This window comes from Neolamprologus brichardi, chromosome 7 (genome assembly GCF_056152115.1).
Source record: "Neolamprologus brichardi isolate AB-2024 chromosome 7, ASM5615211v1, whole genome shotgun sequence".
NCBI lineage: Eukaryota > Metazoa > Chordata > Actinopteri > Cichliformes > Cichlidae > Neolamprologus > Neolamprologus brichardi.
In genome coordinates this window covers 54,325,656-54,339,338 of record NC_142110.1, presented here as the reverse complement: position 1 = coordinate 54,339,338, position 13,683 = coordinate 54,325,656, and the positions used below count along the sequence as shown (strand labels likewise).

General features: G+C 41.2%; 1 protein-coding gene across 2 annotated transcripts in view; it reads right to left on the bottom strand.

Annotated features, from left to right (window-relative positions):
- Positions 1-219: 219 nt before the first annotated feature.
- LOC102790292 (netrin receptor UNC5D-like) overlaps positions 220-13,683 on the bottom strand; it is a 204,851-nt gene continuing 191,387 nt past the window's right edge. For both annotated transcript variants that reach the window (XM_087843880.1, XM_006796863.2), the window contains 4 exons: positions 10,149-10,298; positions 8,746-8,910; positions 8,342-8,520; positions 220-6,212 (listed from right to left, as the gene is read on the bottom strand). In XM_087843880.1, the coding sequence (XP_087700006.1) occupies positions 6,014-6,212; positions 8,342-8,520; positions 8,746-8,910; positions 10,149-10,298 (693 nt within the window). In that variant the 3' untranslated portion in view covers positions 220-6,013. The remainder of the gene's footprint in view (positions 6,213-8,341; positions 8,521-8,745; positions 8,911-10,148; positions 10,299-13,683) is intronic.

Genomic DNA, 13,683 nt, shown 5'->3' with positions numbered 1-13,683 from the left:
CTCGCTGCATATTTCCTCTTTTTCAGAGCATTCTGTAAACTGTAGAGAGGTTTATGTGGAAGTAGATCAGCATCTTCTGAAATACCCAGAGGAGTAGTAGCAGAAGTAGAGTTGCTGCTACGTGATTGGCTGATTAGGTACCTAATAAATTGACCAGATTTAGGGCAGTTTAGCTAATCTGAAAGGAAACTGATTGTATCCTAGAGCAACAACAAATAATACCGTTTCACTGCATATTTATTTCAACACAATACAGTATATACAGTTTGAAAATTTTTGCAAAACCTTGAAAAAAAATGGGAAAAAGGACAAAGAATTGGCCCATAGGAACATCACCAGTGACTGTTCTCAACATTAACATTCATATAGCACTTAACTCAAATGTTTAGCACAGAAAATGCATTGAAATGTTTCCAACTAAACATACAGAAAATGCGATAAATTATATACAGAACCTTCTGAATAGATACTGAACATACCCAGCTGTTCGATACAATAAATAGATTTGTAGGATACTCGAATTTTAAAAGGCAGCAGCAGAAGTAAAAAAACAACTGAAAAGAAAAAACAGTAAAATGAGAAAGTTTTGATTGAAACTGTCACCACGTTTCATGAACTCAGATCATTTTACTTAAGTTAGCATCTAGTGATCTGTTGTTTTTCTCCCAAGGTGTCGATCTTAAGATAGTAGGCAGTAAAAAAAACACCCCCAAACACTTTACATCACACTCTGAACAAGCTGAGATAGTAGCACTACTGTAGGCTGGATTCTCCAAGGACACGTTATACAGCTTTTTAAAGTATACACACAACTCTCTTTCACACTGTCGCACATGTACACTCTGAGTCATTGAGTTTATGGAAAGGACACTGATGGGCACAAAGCGCATCCTCAATCTCTAGCTAGCTTATCACCACTGCACGTCTTAGCATCAGAGCTAGCAGGTTTGAATGCTTCAGTATTCTCTGGAAACACCTCTGCACTGTATATAAGATGGATGTGCATGGCATCAAACAATACAGCTTGCATATAACAAATTGCAACTAACAAATTAGTTCCTTTGATATGATGTATAATAATAATAATAATAACAATAATAAAACATTCTGGACAGATTTTTCCTATGACACCAAACCCACACAAAGAGGCACAATTAGTTAGAAAACTCATTTTTGTGATGCACAACACGGGTAACTGTAAAGCTTCTCAGTTTCGTTGTGACTCCTGTATGCGTGTGTATACGTGTGCATATGTAGGGCGAGAGGGAAGCTGGAAGTAGTAAAAGAAGATGGAAAAATTTGGCATTTGAACATTTTCACTAAAGAAAAATCTCCAAAGTTCAAGGTATGTGAGACACTGAGTGGACAATCTGGGAAAAGGGGAACATTTGGCAAAGCAACACCTTCTTGTCCAAATCTTGAGCCAAAAAAAGTCTGACAAGTTTCCAGAAACAAAATCCAAATGTCCAAAGTCATTTTTAATTCAAGCAGTGTCCACAAAATCTTTGCGAGGTGGCATAAATCAGAGAGTTGTCACTGTTTGTTAGAGAGCTGCATAGCATCGTGTGGTTCCTTCCCTGACTAGAAAGCTCACTGAAAACTAGGGAGAGCAGAGTAATGCTGATTCCACATGGAGACAAAATGACTTAATAAAGTATCTTCCACTCTGATGTAGAAAAATGGATACTGCTCATTGGCAGGTGCTCGGTGGTTTTCTGTGCTGCCAGTAAATACTGGCTATATCCCGTCTTTGTGGGTCAACCTTTCAATCAAGACTCACAGTCCTTTTCTTTGAATACAATTTGGTTGCTCAGTAGACCATCAGCTTTCACCCATCCACTGCAGCATTCTCAAGATGCTCAGCTTGGAGAAATGGCCTTTTTCAGGCTGTTTGTATTACTGCTAGACTTTCTGATATTTCCATAATAATAATGTGTAAGGTGGAGCAGCAGTACCAGAGCGACTGACTGTTTTCTTTATAAAAAGGCTCATCTCTGGCTGTATTTCTCATCAATTCAAGCACACATATTTTTGCATGCCCTCCTTCCCTTTATGCATTCTTCTCAATGTGATGTTTTTCTCCCAGTACTTGCCCTATAGAAGGCTATAGATGGCTGGAATGGTGTGTATATCTTGAGATCTAAAAAGACCCGAGCTAAGATACATCTGTAAATACGGTAAAAAAAAAAAAATCATAAAAATTGAAAGCTAATAGAAATGATTTGCCACACAGCAGCCTGCAGAGGATGCAGGGCAGATCCAGCCTTTCATCAGAAGTCATTTTCAAGGAGTCAGCTCAGGGAATGATGATGTATCAGTGGGGTATGTGTTAGATTTTTTTTTTTCCCTCTTTGGTGAGCAACTGCAGAAAAATGTTTAGCAACGCAGGCCAACGGTGCAGCTCTGCTGGAGATCCCCTGCACCAAACTTTGAATAGGTAAGATTGTTCTTCCAGATGATTCCTGCACTCCCATATGTGAGCATGCTAAAAGTTGGCCCCGTTCTTGTGGCAATGGAAAGTATCTCCTGATGGCAAACAGAAGAAGCAAGTATGGGAATAATGCAGCTGCTGTAGAAAAACAGCACTGCACGGAGCAATTTCATTTCTTGTTCATACATCAGTTTCTATTACTTCACTTGTTCACTATTGGGACCTGATTCTAATTTTGAAACTCTTTATATTCCGTCTGAAGTTTGACAAAAATCTTCTCCATGTGGTTTTCTCACAATTGAGAAAACCTGTTTTGGAGTGAATGGAGTTCAGCTGTTGAGCCGTAACTGATGAATCAAGAACTCCGCTGCTGTTAGTCCTCATTCAGCAGATATGCAGGTAATAGATGTCAACAGCATTACAAAGACATGAAAAATACATTACGATCTGCCTTTAGTCAGCACCATGCTGACTAAAGCCAGATCGTAATGTTATTTTGCTTTTCACACTTTTTATAAACTGGGAATGGGGGAATCTGAATGGGAAAACTGAACAGACAGGAACGGACACTTTACACTCTTCAGAAGATACATCCAAGTGTAAAATATAGATTTATAAATATATATCTTTACTGTACTGTGAGCTGTGTTTTTAAATGCTAAGTTTAGATCCTGACTAAACTTAAGAGGTCTGACTCAGCATGCGACTACTAAGAAGGGGTCTGTCAATAAATTTTCTGCATTCATGACTGCATTCCAAACTTTGGTCAGCAACTTTTTAGCTAATAGTGGAGAATCAGTCCAACTTATTCTGTGCTGTTCTTTGATGCAGACAGATAGAAAAACAAGGTTTGGATATGTTTGCTAACCGTGTACAGGTTTGCATTATTTTCAGTGAGCAGTCGTGGGTAACTGAAAACAGATTCCCAGCAGTTATTGAATGTACTGCATGTTCTTGTGCTATTTCCACGATGGCACGAATCAATAAGAAATACATTTTTTAGTATGAAGCCAGCATGAGCACTTCAATCTGCATCTTTTTCTGCCAGCTTGACTACAAGGTTGGGAGGCTAAATAGAAGAACTGTTCCACATGTTGAGAAATTCACTAGTTTGCACACTAGTTTGTCTGTGGAAGGATACAGCCAACGTGGATCAATAGCAGACCATGACAACTGGATGGGGAACCAACTTTGCCCCCTCCCAGCAGGGGGCTTTCGGCTCACATCACTTCCCAAACACCATATACATATTTGGAAGGATATATGCATAGTACACTCAGAGAAAAATGTAGTTAGAGTTATAAAAGTGCAAAAATATCAGGAGAGGCATTTTCTCTTGGTGCCGAAGTGGACTGTGAGCGTACAGTATTCTCAACACGTTTTCGTGTGTTTTTGCAATATTTGACTAGGCGCATGCTAGCTAAAACTAGCTGCACAAGCTGAAATTATCTCAATTTAGTTTCAGGACCTGACCTGACCTCCATAGGCCTGTGGGTTCAGTGTCCTCCTTAGTCATCCTGGTTACCGCAAATGTGCTTTTCATTACCAAATTGGATGAATTAGTTGAGCAGTTGAAGTATAATTGTGGAATTCAGCTGAGGGGACACAGTGACTTTACTAGGTAAGCCTGGACTCCCAGAACCTGTTCATAATGTTGATGCTGGCTACAGCTAGCAATAAACTTAGCCTTTAGCTTAAAGATACATGGTGAAGCAATGGCATATAGTCCTGCATGTAATCTAATGTTTTTATAATCAAATTTTACAGGTAGGTACTTGAGATTTAGAGGTACCTTTGGGTACATGCTGTTACTCCTATGCAAGCCTTGCTATTTCTCTCCATTTTCAGCTGTAATGCTAAGCTAAGCGACTACCGGCTGTAGTGTCAAATTTTCAACATTCTTGGTAAACTATGTGCGATGGCTGAATTTCTCAAAATGCCAAAGTATGGATCAAAGTAAGAAAGAAAGCAGTGCTCTTTCAACATGCTGCTTTTTAAAATGTTTAAACCATGTCAAACTTTGTGGAGTGCCGTGGAGCACAGGGTCTTACTGAGCAGACGAACTCTGCAGAAAGTCTTCATTAAGAATTTAAATCCATCAAGAGTTTTAGGCATTTACAAATATTTGAGCCTTTCAAGGGGGGTTACTAATTTAGGCAAATATGATGGGTTAGAACCAAGAGACTGACAGATACTTCTCTTCAGATGGAGTTCAAACAGCTGCATGATGCAACACCAACATGGCAATGATCTGCCGTCCAAACTCAAATAGTGCATATGTATATATTTTACACCTTTCTGAAACTCAGCTTAATCTCTTATCTGAGTTTTTGAACATGGACTGATTTCTACCACTGTGCAGCATGTGGGCTGTCTGGCCTTTCAGAATTCAATTCATTAAGCACATGAAAAGAGAGTGCCAACGCAGAGTTCAACACAAAGTCACTTTATTAAGTTGAGGGGGCAGCTGGAGCAACCGAATGTGGGAGCTTCCTGATCAGGGTATCTTTTTTTTATCTTCTTTTTCGAGTGGATGCTGCCTCTGCTTGGGAAGATCGTACAGAAGTATTGGGAGTAAGAGATGGCAAAGTGTCTCTGTATAACCATTTCCTGGTATTTGATCATCTCCATGCTCCAGAAATCTTTTTTTTTGTTTTTGTTTTACACACTTCTGTCCCCACTGTCTGCCTGCTATGAGGTCACTCACAGTAAAACGTAATTTTCCTCCAAATTAAGAAGAGAGACGCTCAGGGATGGACCTCTGGCTGCATTGCTATATGAGGCACAGATCAGTGGTGGGTGAGTTACCCTCCTCTGCTGTCGGTGCTTTGACAGTGGAGTCTGTCTGTTGAGCTGAAAAAAGTGTGTAAAATGACTCTCAAAGGCATTTAAAAAGTAATTTCTCATAAATCTCCATCTCCTTAGCATGTGGACTCCAGGTCCTTTTATATACTGATCACTGTGGAATAAGATGTTCTGACAAAATAAAGAGCCAATATTCATTTTTTCTTTGTGTTTTTAAAAAGCTTCAGCAGAAATATGTGCAGAAAAGAAAAAAAAAGCATGAGGTGTCAGTGACATAAAGAAAATATGGCATTACACTAAACATTTTGACAGCCCAGAAGACTGTTTGAGGGCAAGTACCGGCACATCCAATCCTGGGAGGTCACGGCACCAACCTGATTGGCAGCTTCCTTAAAACACACTTTGTCTTCTTTTCACAGGCTTCTGTAATCCTTTAACACAGGGTATCAAATTGGTCTTCAGAAGTATCAGGAGTTGACATTTCTCAATGAAAGATGAATGTGTGTGTGTTTGTGTGTCAATTTGAGATGCCTTTCCAAAGTTTGTTGGTGCCTCCTAATAACACATCTCTTGGTCATTTCCTGATTTCCTTCTGCCTCTATGGTTCATTTGGTTTAACAGAGGTGTTCCTTTAGTAACAGTCAAAAATTTAGTTGCCCTGCTGGCCTCTGTGCATCTCCTCCACCTCACTGTAGGTTAGTTACTACACCTGAACATAAATGTTCATGCAGTAAAGGTTCATCATTTTCATCATTTCATCATTTTCGTACAGCCACTCTACGCCAGTTTTGTGAATTCAGAGTCCCGTTCCTCTTTGCTGCAGCTGAGAGAGACCGCCTTAGGGGAATGAACCTTGCTGATTTCTTCCAGGGCACTGGCCAGAGAGTCCAGGTCCCCAGAATCCGGGTGCTGGGCTTCCCATAGAGTCAGAATCACTGATGACGGGCTCTCCTGACATGCAAAGTAGCACAAGTTCCTGCAGAACAGGAAAAATCGAACATTATAATATTGGTGATGGATAACAACCAAGTGAAGTAGTAATGAGGCAATCACTTTGCAGTTATTATGCCAAGGATGCCAATGCAAATCACTAAGGTAATTTTGCTTGTTCTAAGTACATATTTTTAAAAAAGGCATGATGAACAAAAGATGAGACTAAAAAGAGGAGTCAAAGCTGCAGCAGCTGGGATATCCTGAGCTTTGTGCCTGAAATTGGTACAGGGATTTGGGATTATTCAGTCTAATCTTTCATTAGACCCTTCTTGCCTTCGAAATGGCAAATCCCTTTAAGCTTGTGTTATTTACAATTGAACATATCAAACATATCAAGTGTTCAAACTGAGGCATTTTACCATCCATTGATCCATCCATCCAATTCAGGGGCTGGCACATCTGAAAAGGCACCATCAGTGCTAAAAGGTATGTACAGGTTTTAGAGGAAAATATACTCCCGTCTAGGTTACAACCTTTTCAGAGAAGGTCGTGCATACTGCATCTATACATCACAACTTTGTAGCCTGCTTGCATTTCAGACCTTTCACCAACTGAAAATATTTGGATTTGATAACTATTATAAATCCTCTATTAGACAAGAATAGATATTTAGATAGATATTTACAGACTATTAAAAGAAGAGGGGATGCTACAAAGTGGTAAACATGGCCCTGTCCACACTTTTTTGTCAAAGTGAGTCAAAATGAGCCAATATTTGTCTTAAAATGGCACATTTCATATGTTTTCTATGTTCCACTTTTAATAACACGGGCTTAAGAGAATCATTGCATTCTGTTTTGATTCACATGGGTTTGTGCGATCCTTTAGGGGTCGCTACAGCAGATCATCTGCCATCCATCTCATCCTATTTCTAGCATCCTCTTTTGCCACACAAACCCTCTGCGTGTCTCCTTCAACAACTCCATGAATCTTCCTCTTCAAGTCCTGCCTGGCAGCTCCATATTTACCATCCTTGGATACATATAACTCTTATTTTTTAAACAATGGTAACAAACAATAAAAAAAAAAAACAATACAACACACCAGTAGAACAATAAAATTAAGCCACACTTTGTTGTGTGGTTTATGAGAAAACAGGTTTTAAATTCAATATCCACCTATTTTCTTCCTCTGATGTTGTTACAGCACCTCTCCAAGAGAGTGCACTGTTTCATTACAATGGGATTTCATTTGTTGCCTTCTCCCTGTCTTTGCCAGTCTACTTCCCACCTCAGTATGCTGATGTTCCCACACACTTAGAGAAATAATTACAATCAGCTTAACTAGGTGACATTCCCATTAGATGCTTCCTGGTGTGTTTGGATGGGTAGAAAAAGCTCAGAAATCCTTTTCCCCATTTCTCAGTCACAGGTGTTTGTTTTCAGACTCAGCTGAAGCGAAATTCCATAATCACACAGTTTCCCGTCATAGCTTCTTAGTGAACTTTTTCCCTCTCGTGTTTCTCCAACTGGCAAGATGGAGAGTGTACTCACTGTCAGTACTCTCTTCCTCAAGTACTTGATGGAGCTGGGTGTACAGATCTAAATCTTCGTGGCTATAAGCACTTGATTATTGACTTCTCCTTTGAAGCACAAATAGAGATCACCCCATCACCAAACAACTGAAATCCTGCACAGCCTACGCAAATAACTGACCTGGCACAACCTCTCGAGAGGCTGGAGGACGGAGCACATGCAGAGATGCTGCTAATGAGAAGTGCTAACATGAACACATTTTCTTGCCAGAGGCTGGCCTGTCAGCAGTCGGAGACCTTTCTTCAGATTTCTACAAAACACTGCATCTCTTCTCTACAGTATTCTGGCTGTGCCTAACATTTCTCCCTTTCTCTGCATGTGTTTTACGATCTATAATGAAACTGGCGGTGTGGCATGTTATTGAAGGCTGGAGAAGATCATTTCTGACGTGGTGTCTAAATTTCAGATTTAAACAAAAGTCTTCACAGTGGGAACAGTGTTTACATTATGGAACATTTTCTATTTTCTTCCTCGGACCTAAAGTAAACATACCTGCTCTTTTATTTGACTCAGCAGTATGTAAATGGCAGCGAGGCACGAGAATGAAATGCAGCATTCAGAGTGTTAAAACTCAGACCTGTCTATGTGGAGCTTTTGAGCCAGGAGCTGCCAGTCCTTCCCGTTGGCATTTGCGGTGTCAAAGGTGGTGCTGATCCGCTGACGGATGGACAGGGGGATTTTAAAGGCCCTTGACCCTGTCTGCGAGGTGATGGTACAGTCCGACTGCGTGAAAAAGGGAACCACTCCCTTTTCATTCTAGTAGCAAGACAAAAAGTAAGAGATGTCAGGGTGATTTGATGCAAAAAGTTTCCCCTCCTCAACGTGAAGACAAGGACTTTGCAATCTATAGTTGAAAAGCTCCCTGAGAGGCTCATTAAGCAAGCTCTTAAATCAAATCAAGAGTTATTCAGCGCAGTAAAAGAACCTATTAACAGGCCGCATGACTGCCCACGCACCACACCTTCTCTGAGTGCTACTCACCTCCACTACAGACGTGTAGACCTGTAGTATCTGCTCCTTGCCCGTGACCTGTCGGATGCTGATCTTGCAGGAGAGCTGTGACGAGGAGTGGCTGTATCGCTCCAAAGTGAAGGCACACTGCAGGGGATGCTGGTTACTGGCCCACACCTGAGAAAAGGAGAACTCCTGCGGAGCGAGGCGAGACGGGAGGGCGGACAGGACGAACATAATGATGAAAGGATTAGGCTGGTGGAGACAACACACTCATTAAATCCCCACTAAAGACATTTGTTATTTGAATCCTGCTTTGCCACCCGCTTTGCTGTTTACATGATTAATTAAGACTGAACGAGCAGCCTCTTTAGCCAATCGATGATGTTGCCTAATCAAGAAGTCTACCCATCAGAAGGAGCACCGGTGGGTGTTAGAGCCCTCAGGATGTAAATACGTCCTGCTAACCACGTGTAAAGGCTACAATCATTAGTGCAAAAACTTAATTACTGCTTGAGAAAAAAATGCTTAAGTTACAGATGCACGAGCATTCTTAATAAAGCAACTAAATACCAAACTTACCTGAAAGTCCAGAGATGGTCAACATAACGACACGACTGCCGTCAAACACTTCATTAACTTATTTTTAATTTTCCACATTTTAATACTCCTAATACAAAACCCATAATGTAACTGCAACCTGTTGGATCAGGAGCTGTGCTGTGATGATGGTATTAGGGCAGCTCGCACTACATTTCCTCCAAATAACTGAAAAAACTAAAAGTAACAGAGCTATGCAATCTAAAAGGTCCATTTCACCTTCAATTACTAACTACTGTGTAACCCAGACAGTGGTGCAGTAAGAACAGGTCAAAAACACTGTTCTACAGATGAATCATCCTCTCTTCAGATCCATCAGACAGTGGGACAGACTCTTATAAAAGCCTCCTTTAGACGAGAGTAGTGTCTGAATGAAAGCCTGTCGTCGTCTTCCCTGCAGCACCCTCTCACAGCGGCTCTTCCCTGAGAAATCCTAGTTAGTATACTTGGGGCATTATGGCAGGCTAATTCTGCTAATAGGATGTCACTGGTGGGATAAACATCACGGGGGAGAGCAGAACATGCAGCATGGAGACCCCAAGGAAGATAAGCATGATATGAGAGTGGGTGTGTGTGTGTATATGCCTTGCCTGGAAGTCATAATTAAGTTTGTAAGGGGGTGTGTGTGGGCGAGATAGCCAGCCGTAGTGATCCCCTGCTGTGCCCTTGCTGCTGTCCTCTGGCTTTGATATGACCAAATAAAAAACAGGGAAGCTGATGAAGGTGCACAGCTTCCTTCATTGTGCATGACCGTGACAACCACTGAACATGCACACGCAGTTAACACATGTCCTGCTTTTGACTCGAAATGATAGAAAACAGGAAGTGCTTACCTGGCAGGTGGTGAAAGGCTTGATGCTCCAGAGCAACTGTGGGACATCCTGGATGGATACCTGGAGGCTGAAAGTGTTCGCCTTAAACAGCATCATTTTAGGCTCCTCCAGCAGCCGCCCGCCCCTGCTGCGCTCGCCCACTGCCACCTCCTGATAAGGAAAGGTGTGAGATGTTTTTTTTCCAGGGGTGGGGTATGGGTTAGCAAAGTACAGGAAAAAAGGTTGTTAAGTGTCAGTGTGTCAGGAAAAAGACATAAAGACAAAAGAGCACAGATTTGAAAACATGCACCAATGAATCAGAGCCAAAAGTTCAAGTTGAAAAAGGGAAGAATGAAAGAAACTGAGAACGGCTCAAACAATTAGTTGATTCAAATTAATCATCAACTACATCAACCTTAGTCTTTGTCTTTAACACTGAATTAAGTCACTGTGGATTTTGAACTGTTGGTTGGAGAAAATGAACAATTTAAAGAAATTTGTGAATATTTTCTGACAATTATTGACCAAACAGCAATGGTCTGATGAAAGTAATCTCCAGCATTAACAGTCAGATTTGAACTAGAACTTTTAAGCTATTTCCCCAAAACCAGTCTGAAAAATGTGACCAAACATTATATTTATTTTTCAAATGGAAAAAAAAGTGGAAGAAAAACTGTTTTTTTTTTTCCCCTGCCAGACGGGCTTGCACTCTTTTAGAGCAACTGTGACCATGAATGTAAAAACATCATTTTTATGCTTTCAAAAAGTGCCCAGACTGAGTGGGTACTAAAAATACTAAAAGCTCCCTCAAAGCAGAGAGAAAATTCACAATAACAATATTAATATGCAGAGTGACAGGAACTTACTGTGCTCCACAAAAAAAAGAGACAGACTGCGTAGGTTCCCCATTTATTTAGGTGTGGATAGGTAAGTTAACAAATGAATGTCGAGGGAAATAACAGTGGGAATGTCTAGTGCATAGCCCTGAGACGCAATGACAGCCGCTGACATAACAAATGCTTTTCTAAGCTTTCAAAGCAACTGCCTTTAGCTGATGTTTGTTACAGCTGCTCTCTCTTCAATCTTCTTTCTCCAGGTAAAATGCCCAAAAGGGTTTCAATCTGGTGAGGTCTGAGTTGTCACTGATAAAAGCTTTGGTTTCACAGCCAGTGTGTTTGGTGGCCACAGTCTTGTGAGACTGGGAGAGCTTCTTTGTACGCAGTCAGACAAAATTTAACTTCAGATTTCATCCTGCTGCTGCCGTCATCTGCTGCATCATCGATAAAGGCAAATGAGCCGCTACCAGAGGCAGCCATGCTCTGACACGATCCGTGTTATATTGATGCGGTGAAATAGTTTGTCTTTCTCCATACTTTGGCTTTCCATCACTTTAGAAATAGTTAATTATTGATTTATTTATTTATTTTTGCACGAGTCTCCTTGATGCTGCTTTCACAGTCTCCTCTGAGCAGATTGTGATGCTTCTGCATTCTCGATGCTGACGGAGATGCCACTGACCCCTGTGTCGAGGTTTTCGTCCGCAATCGCTGTTTTTGTGGGCAAACTGTTTATTAAGTCCACCGCAGCTTTCCTTTCCGTTTTTGTCTTAAGACCTTTCCACAATTGATCTATTGCATCTGCTGTACTCCTCAACATTTTTTTGTTTTCTCTTGTTATAGTGTCCATCCATCCATCCATTCGCTTCCGCTTATCCTTTTTCAGGGTCGCGGGGGGCGCTGGAGCCTATCCCAGCTGTCGAGAGGCGGGGTACACCCTGGACAGGTCGCCAGTCTGTCGCAGGGCCAACACACAGGGACAGACAACCATTCGCACTGTCATTCACTCGCACATTCACACCTAGTGGCAATTTGGATTATCCAATTAACCTATCCCCACAAGCTGCATGTCTTTGGACGGTGGGAGGAAGCCGGAGTACCCGGAGGGAACCCACGCAAACACGGGGAGAACATGCAAACTCCACACAGAAAGACCCCAGCCTGATGGTGGAATTGAACTCAGGACCTTCTTGCTGTGCGGCAACAGTGCTAACCACCGTGCCACCGTGCTTGTTATAGTGTATTTTTTTAAAATTCATGGAGCATTTTCTGGGTGCTCACACTGATGTATGCCTCCCAGCATTCTTAACAGATGAAAAGACAGAGTAAAATGAAGGGTACACAGCTGCTGCCACCTTTTACGTGTTAACGATGCATGTAGTTGGAAACATCCGGGGCAGCGACTCACAGCTGACTTTTGCACATATGAACAGAGATACATTAGAATGGCTAATTGTATAAAATTACTAAAATATTCAGGAGCTTTCAGAGCCAGTCTCTGGAAATTTATTCGCCTAAAGCAGCAAAAGCATCAAATTTCACTCTGTTATTGAATGGCTCTGTATGCGTGCATGTGCTGGCGTGTGCTCGACTTGCATGTTTGTGTTTACATCTTCTGTATCTTGGATTTGCAGGGAAGGGTGGGAAAAAGAGCACAATGCAAACGACACAGGCTGCCTTGAACCTGATCGATTCCTGCTTCAAGCTCACAGGGGAAATTATTTGTCGTATGGAGCACAAACAAAGGCAAAAAAAAAAGAACAAATGAACAAATAACCAAGTCTGACTGATGGAGAGGTGGAGTAAATTGGCTCTTGGCACCTACATCCAATTTCTCTTTGTTCACTTGGAATTCTGCCTCTAGGGTGGAGCCAAAAAATTCAAGCAGGCCTAGTGGCTAAGGGACAGCTCTCAGCACAACTTCAGAATAATTTAATTAAAACAGGAAAGAAACAATCATTGAAAAAGTCGTGTTTTAAACTGCAGCATCTTTTAACAAAGAGGTACATTTGTACTTTTGAGTCTGGCTTTCGCTGCGAGGAGAAAGGCAAACTTTTCATCACTCAAGAGCACACCAGTGAACTTATGCACCATCTCAGACTGTGTCTGATTCTAAGACTCGTCACATGGAATGCAATACTGAAACACATTTAATTAACAGAGAGCAAATTAAATTACTTAAAGAAAGGGCAGAGACGCAACCTTGAAGCATCTGTTGTCTTTGTAATTAAAAGTCCCTCTTTGTCTCTTAGTCATCAGGCATCTCCCAGCGGCTATGTTACAGAACATATCTTCAGTGGAGCACAAAAAAACTCTTACAGACAGCAAATCTTCTAGACAAAACCACCAGCAACTTTCCAACTTTAAAACTGGCACCTTCTTTTAACTTACAATTAAAATACATTTAATCTCCAGACCTGATCCTGCACCATTAGAAGATTTGAATTTCATCTAATGGGGAAGATTTTTATTAGTGGGACACCAGAAGCCTAGGCTCGTTAACTCTTTTTTTTTTATGAAGGGTACTATGCTGTCATGTGTGATCATGCTATAAAAATTCAGGCATTTTATTTGTTTAAAAGGCAGTGAGAGTTAGAGGTTTTTTAAAATTCATCTTTTGGGTTTTTTCTGTTATTACATAGTACAGTGAAGAGGAAGCAATAAAGAGAGAGGGAGCCACCGAGGGCTAACAGGTCAAAGTGGAACCCAGGCTACTGCAT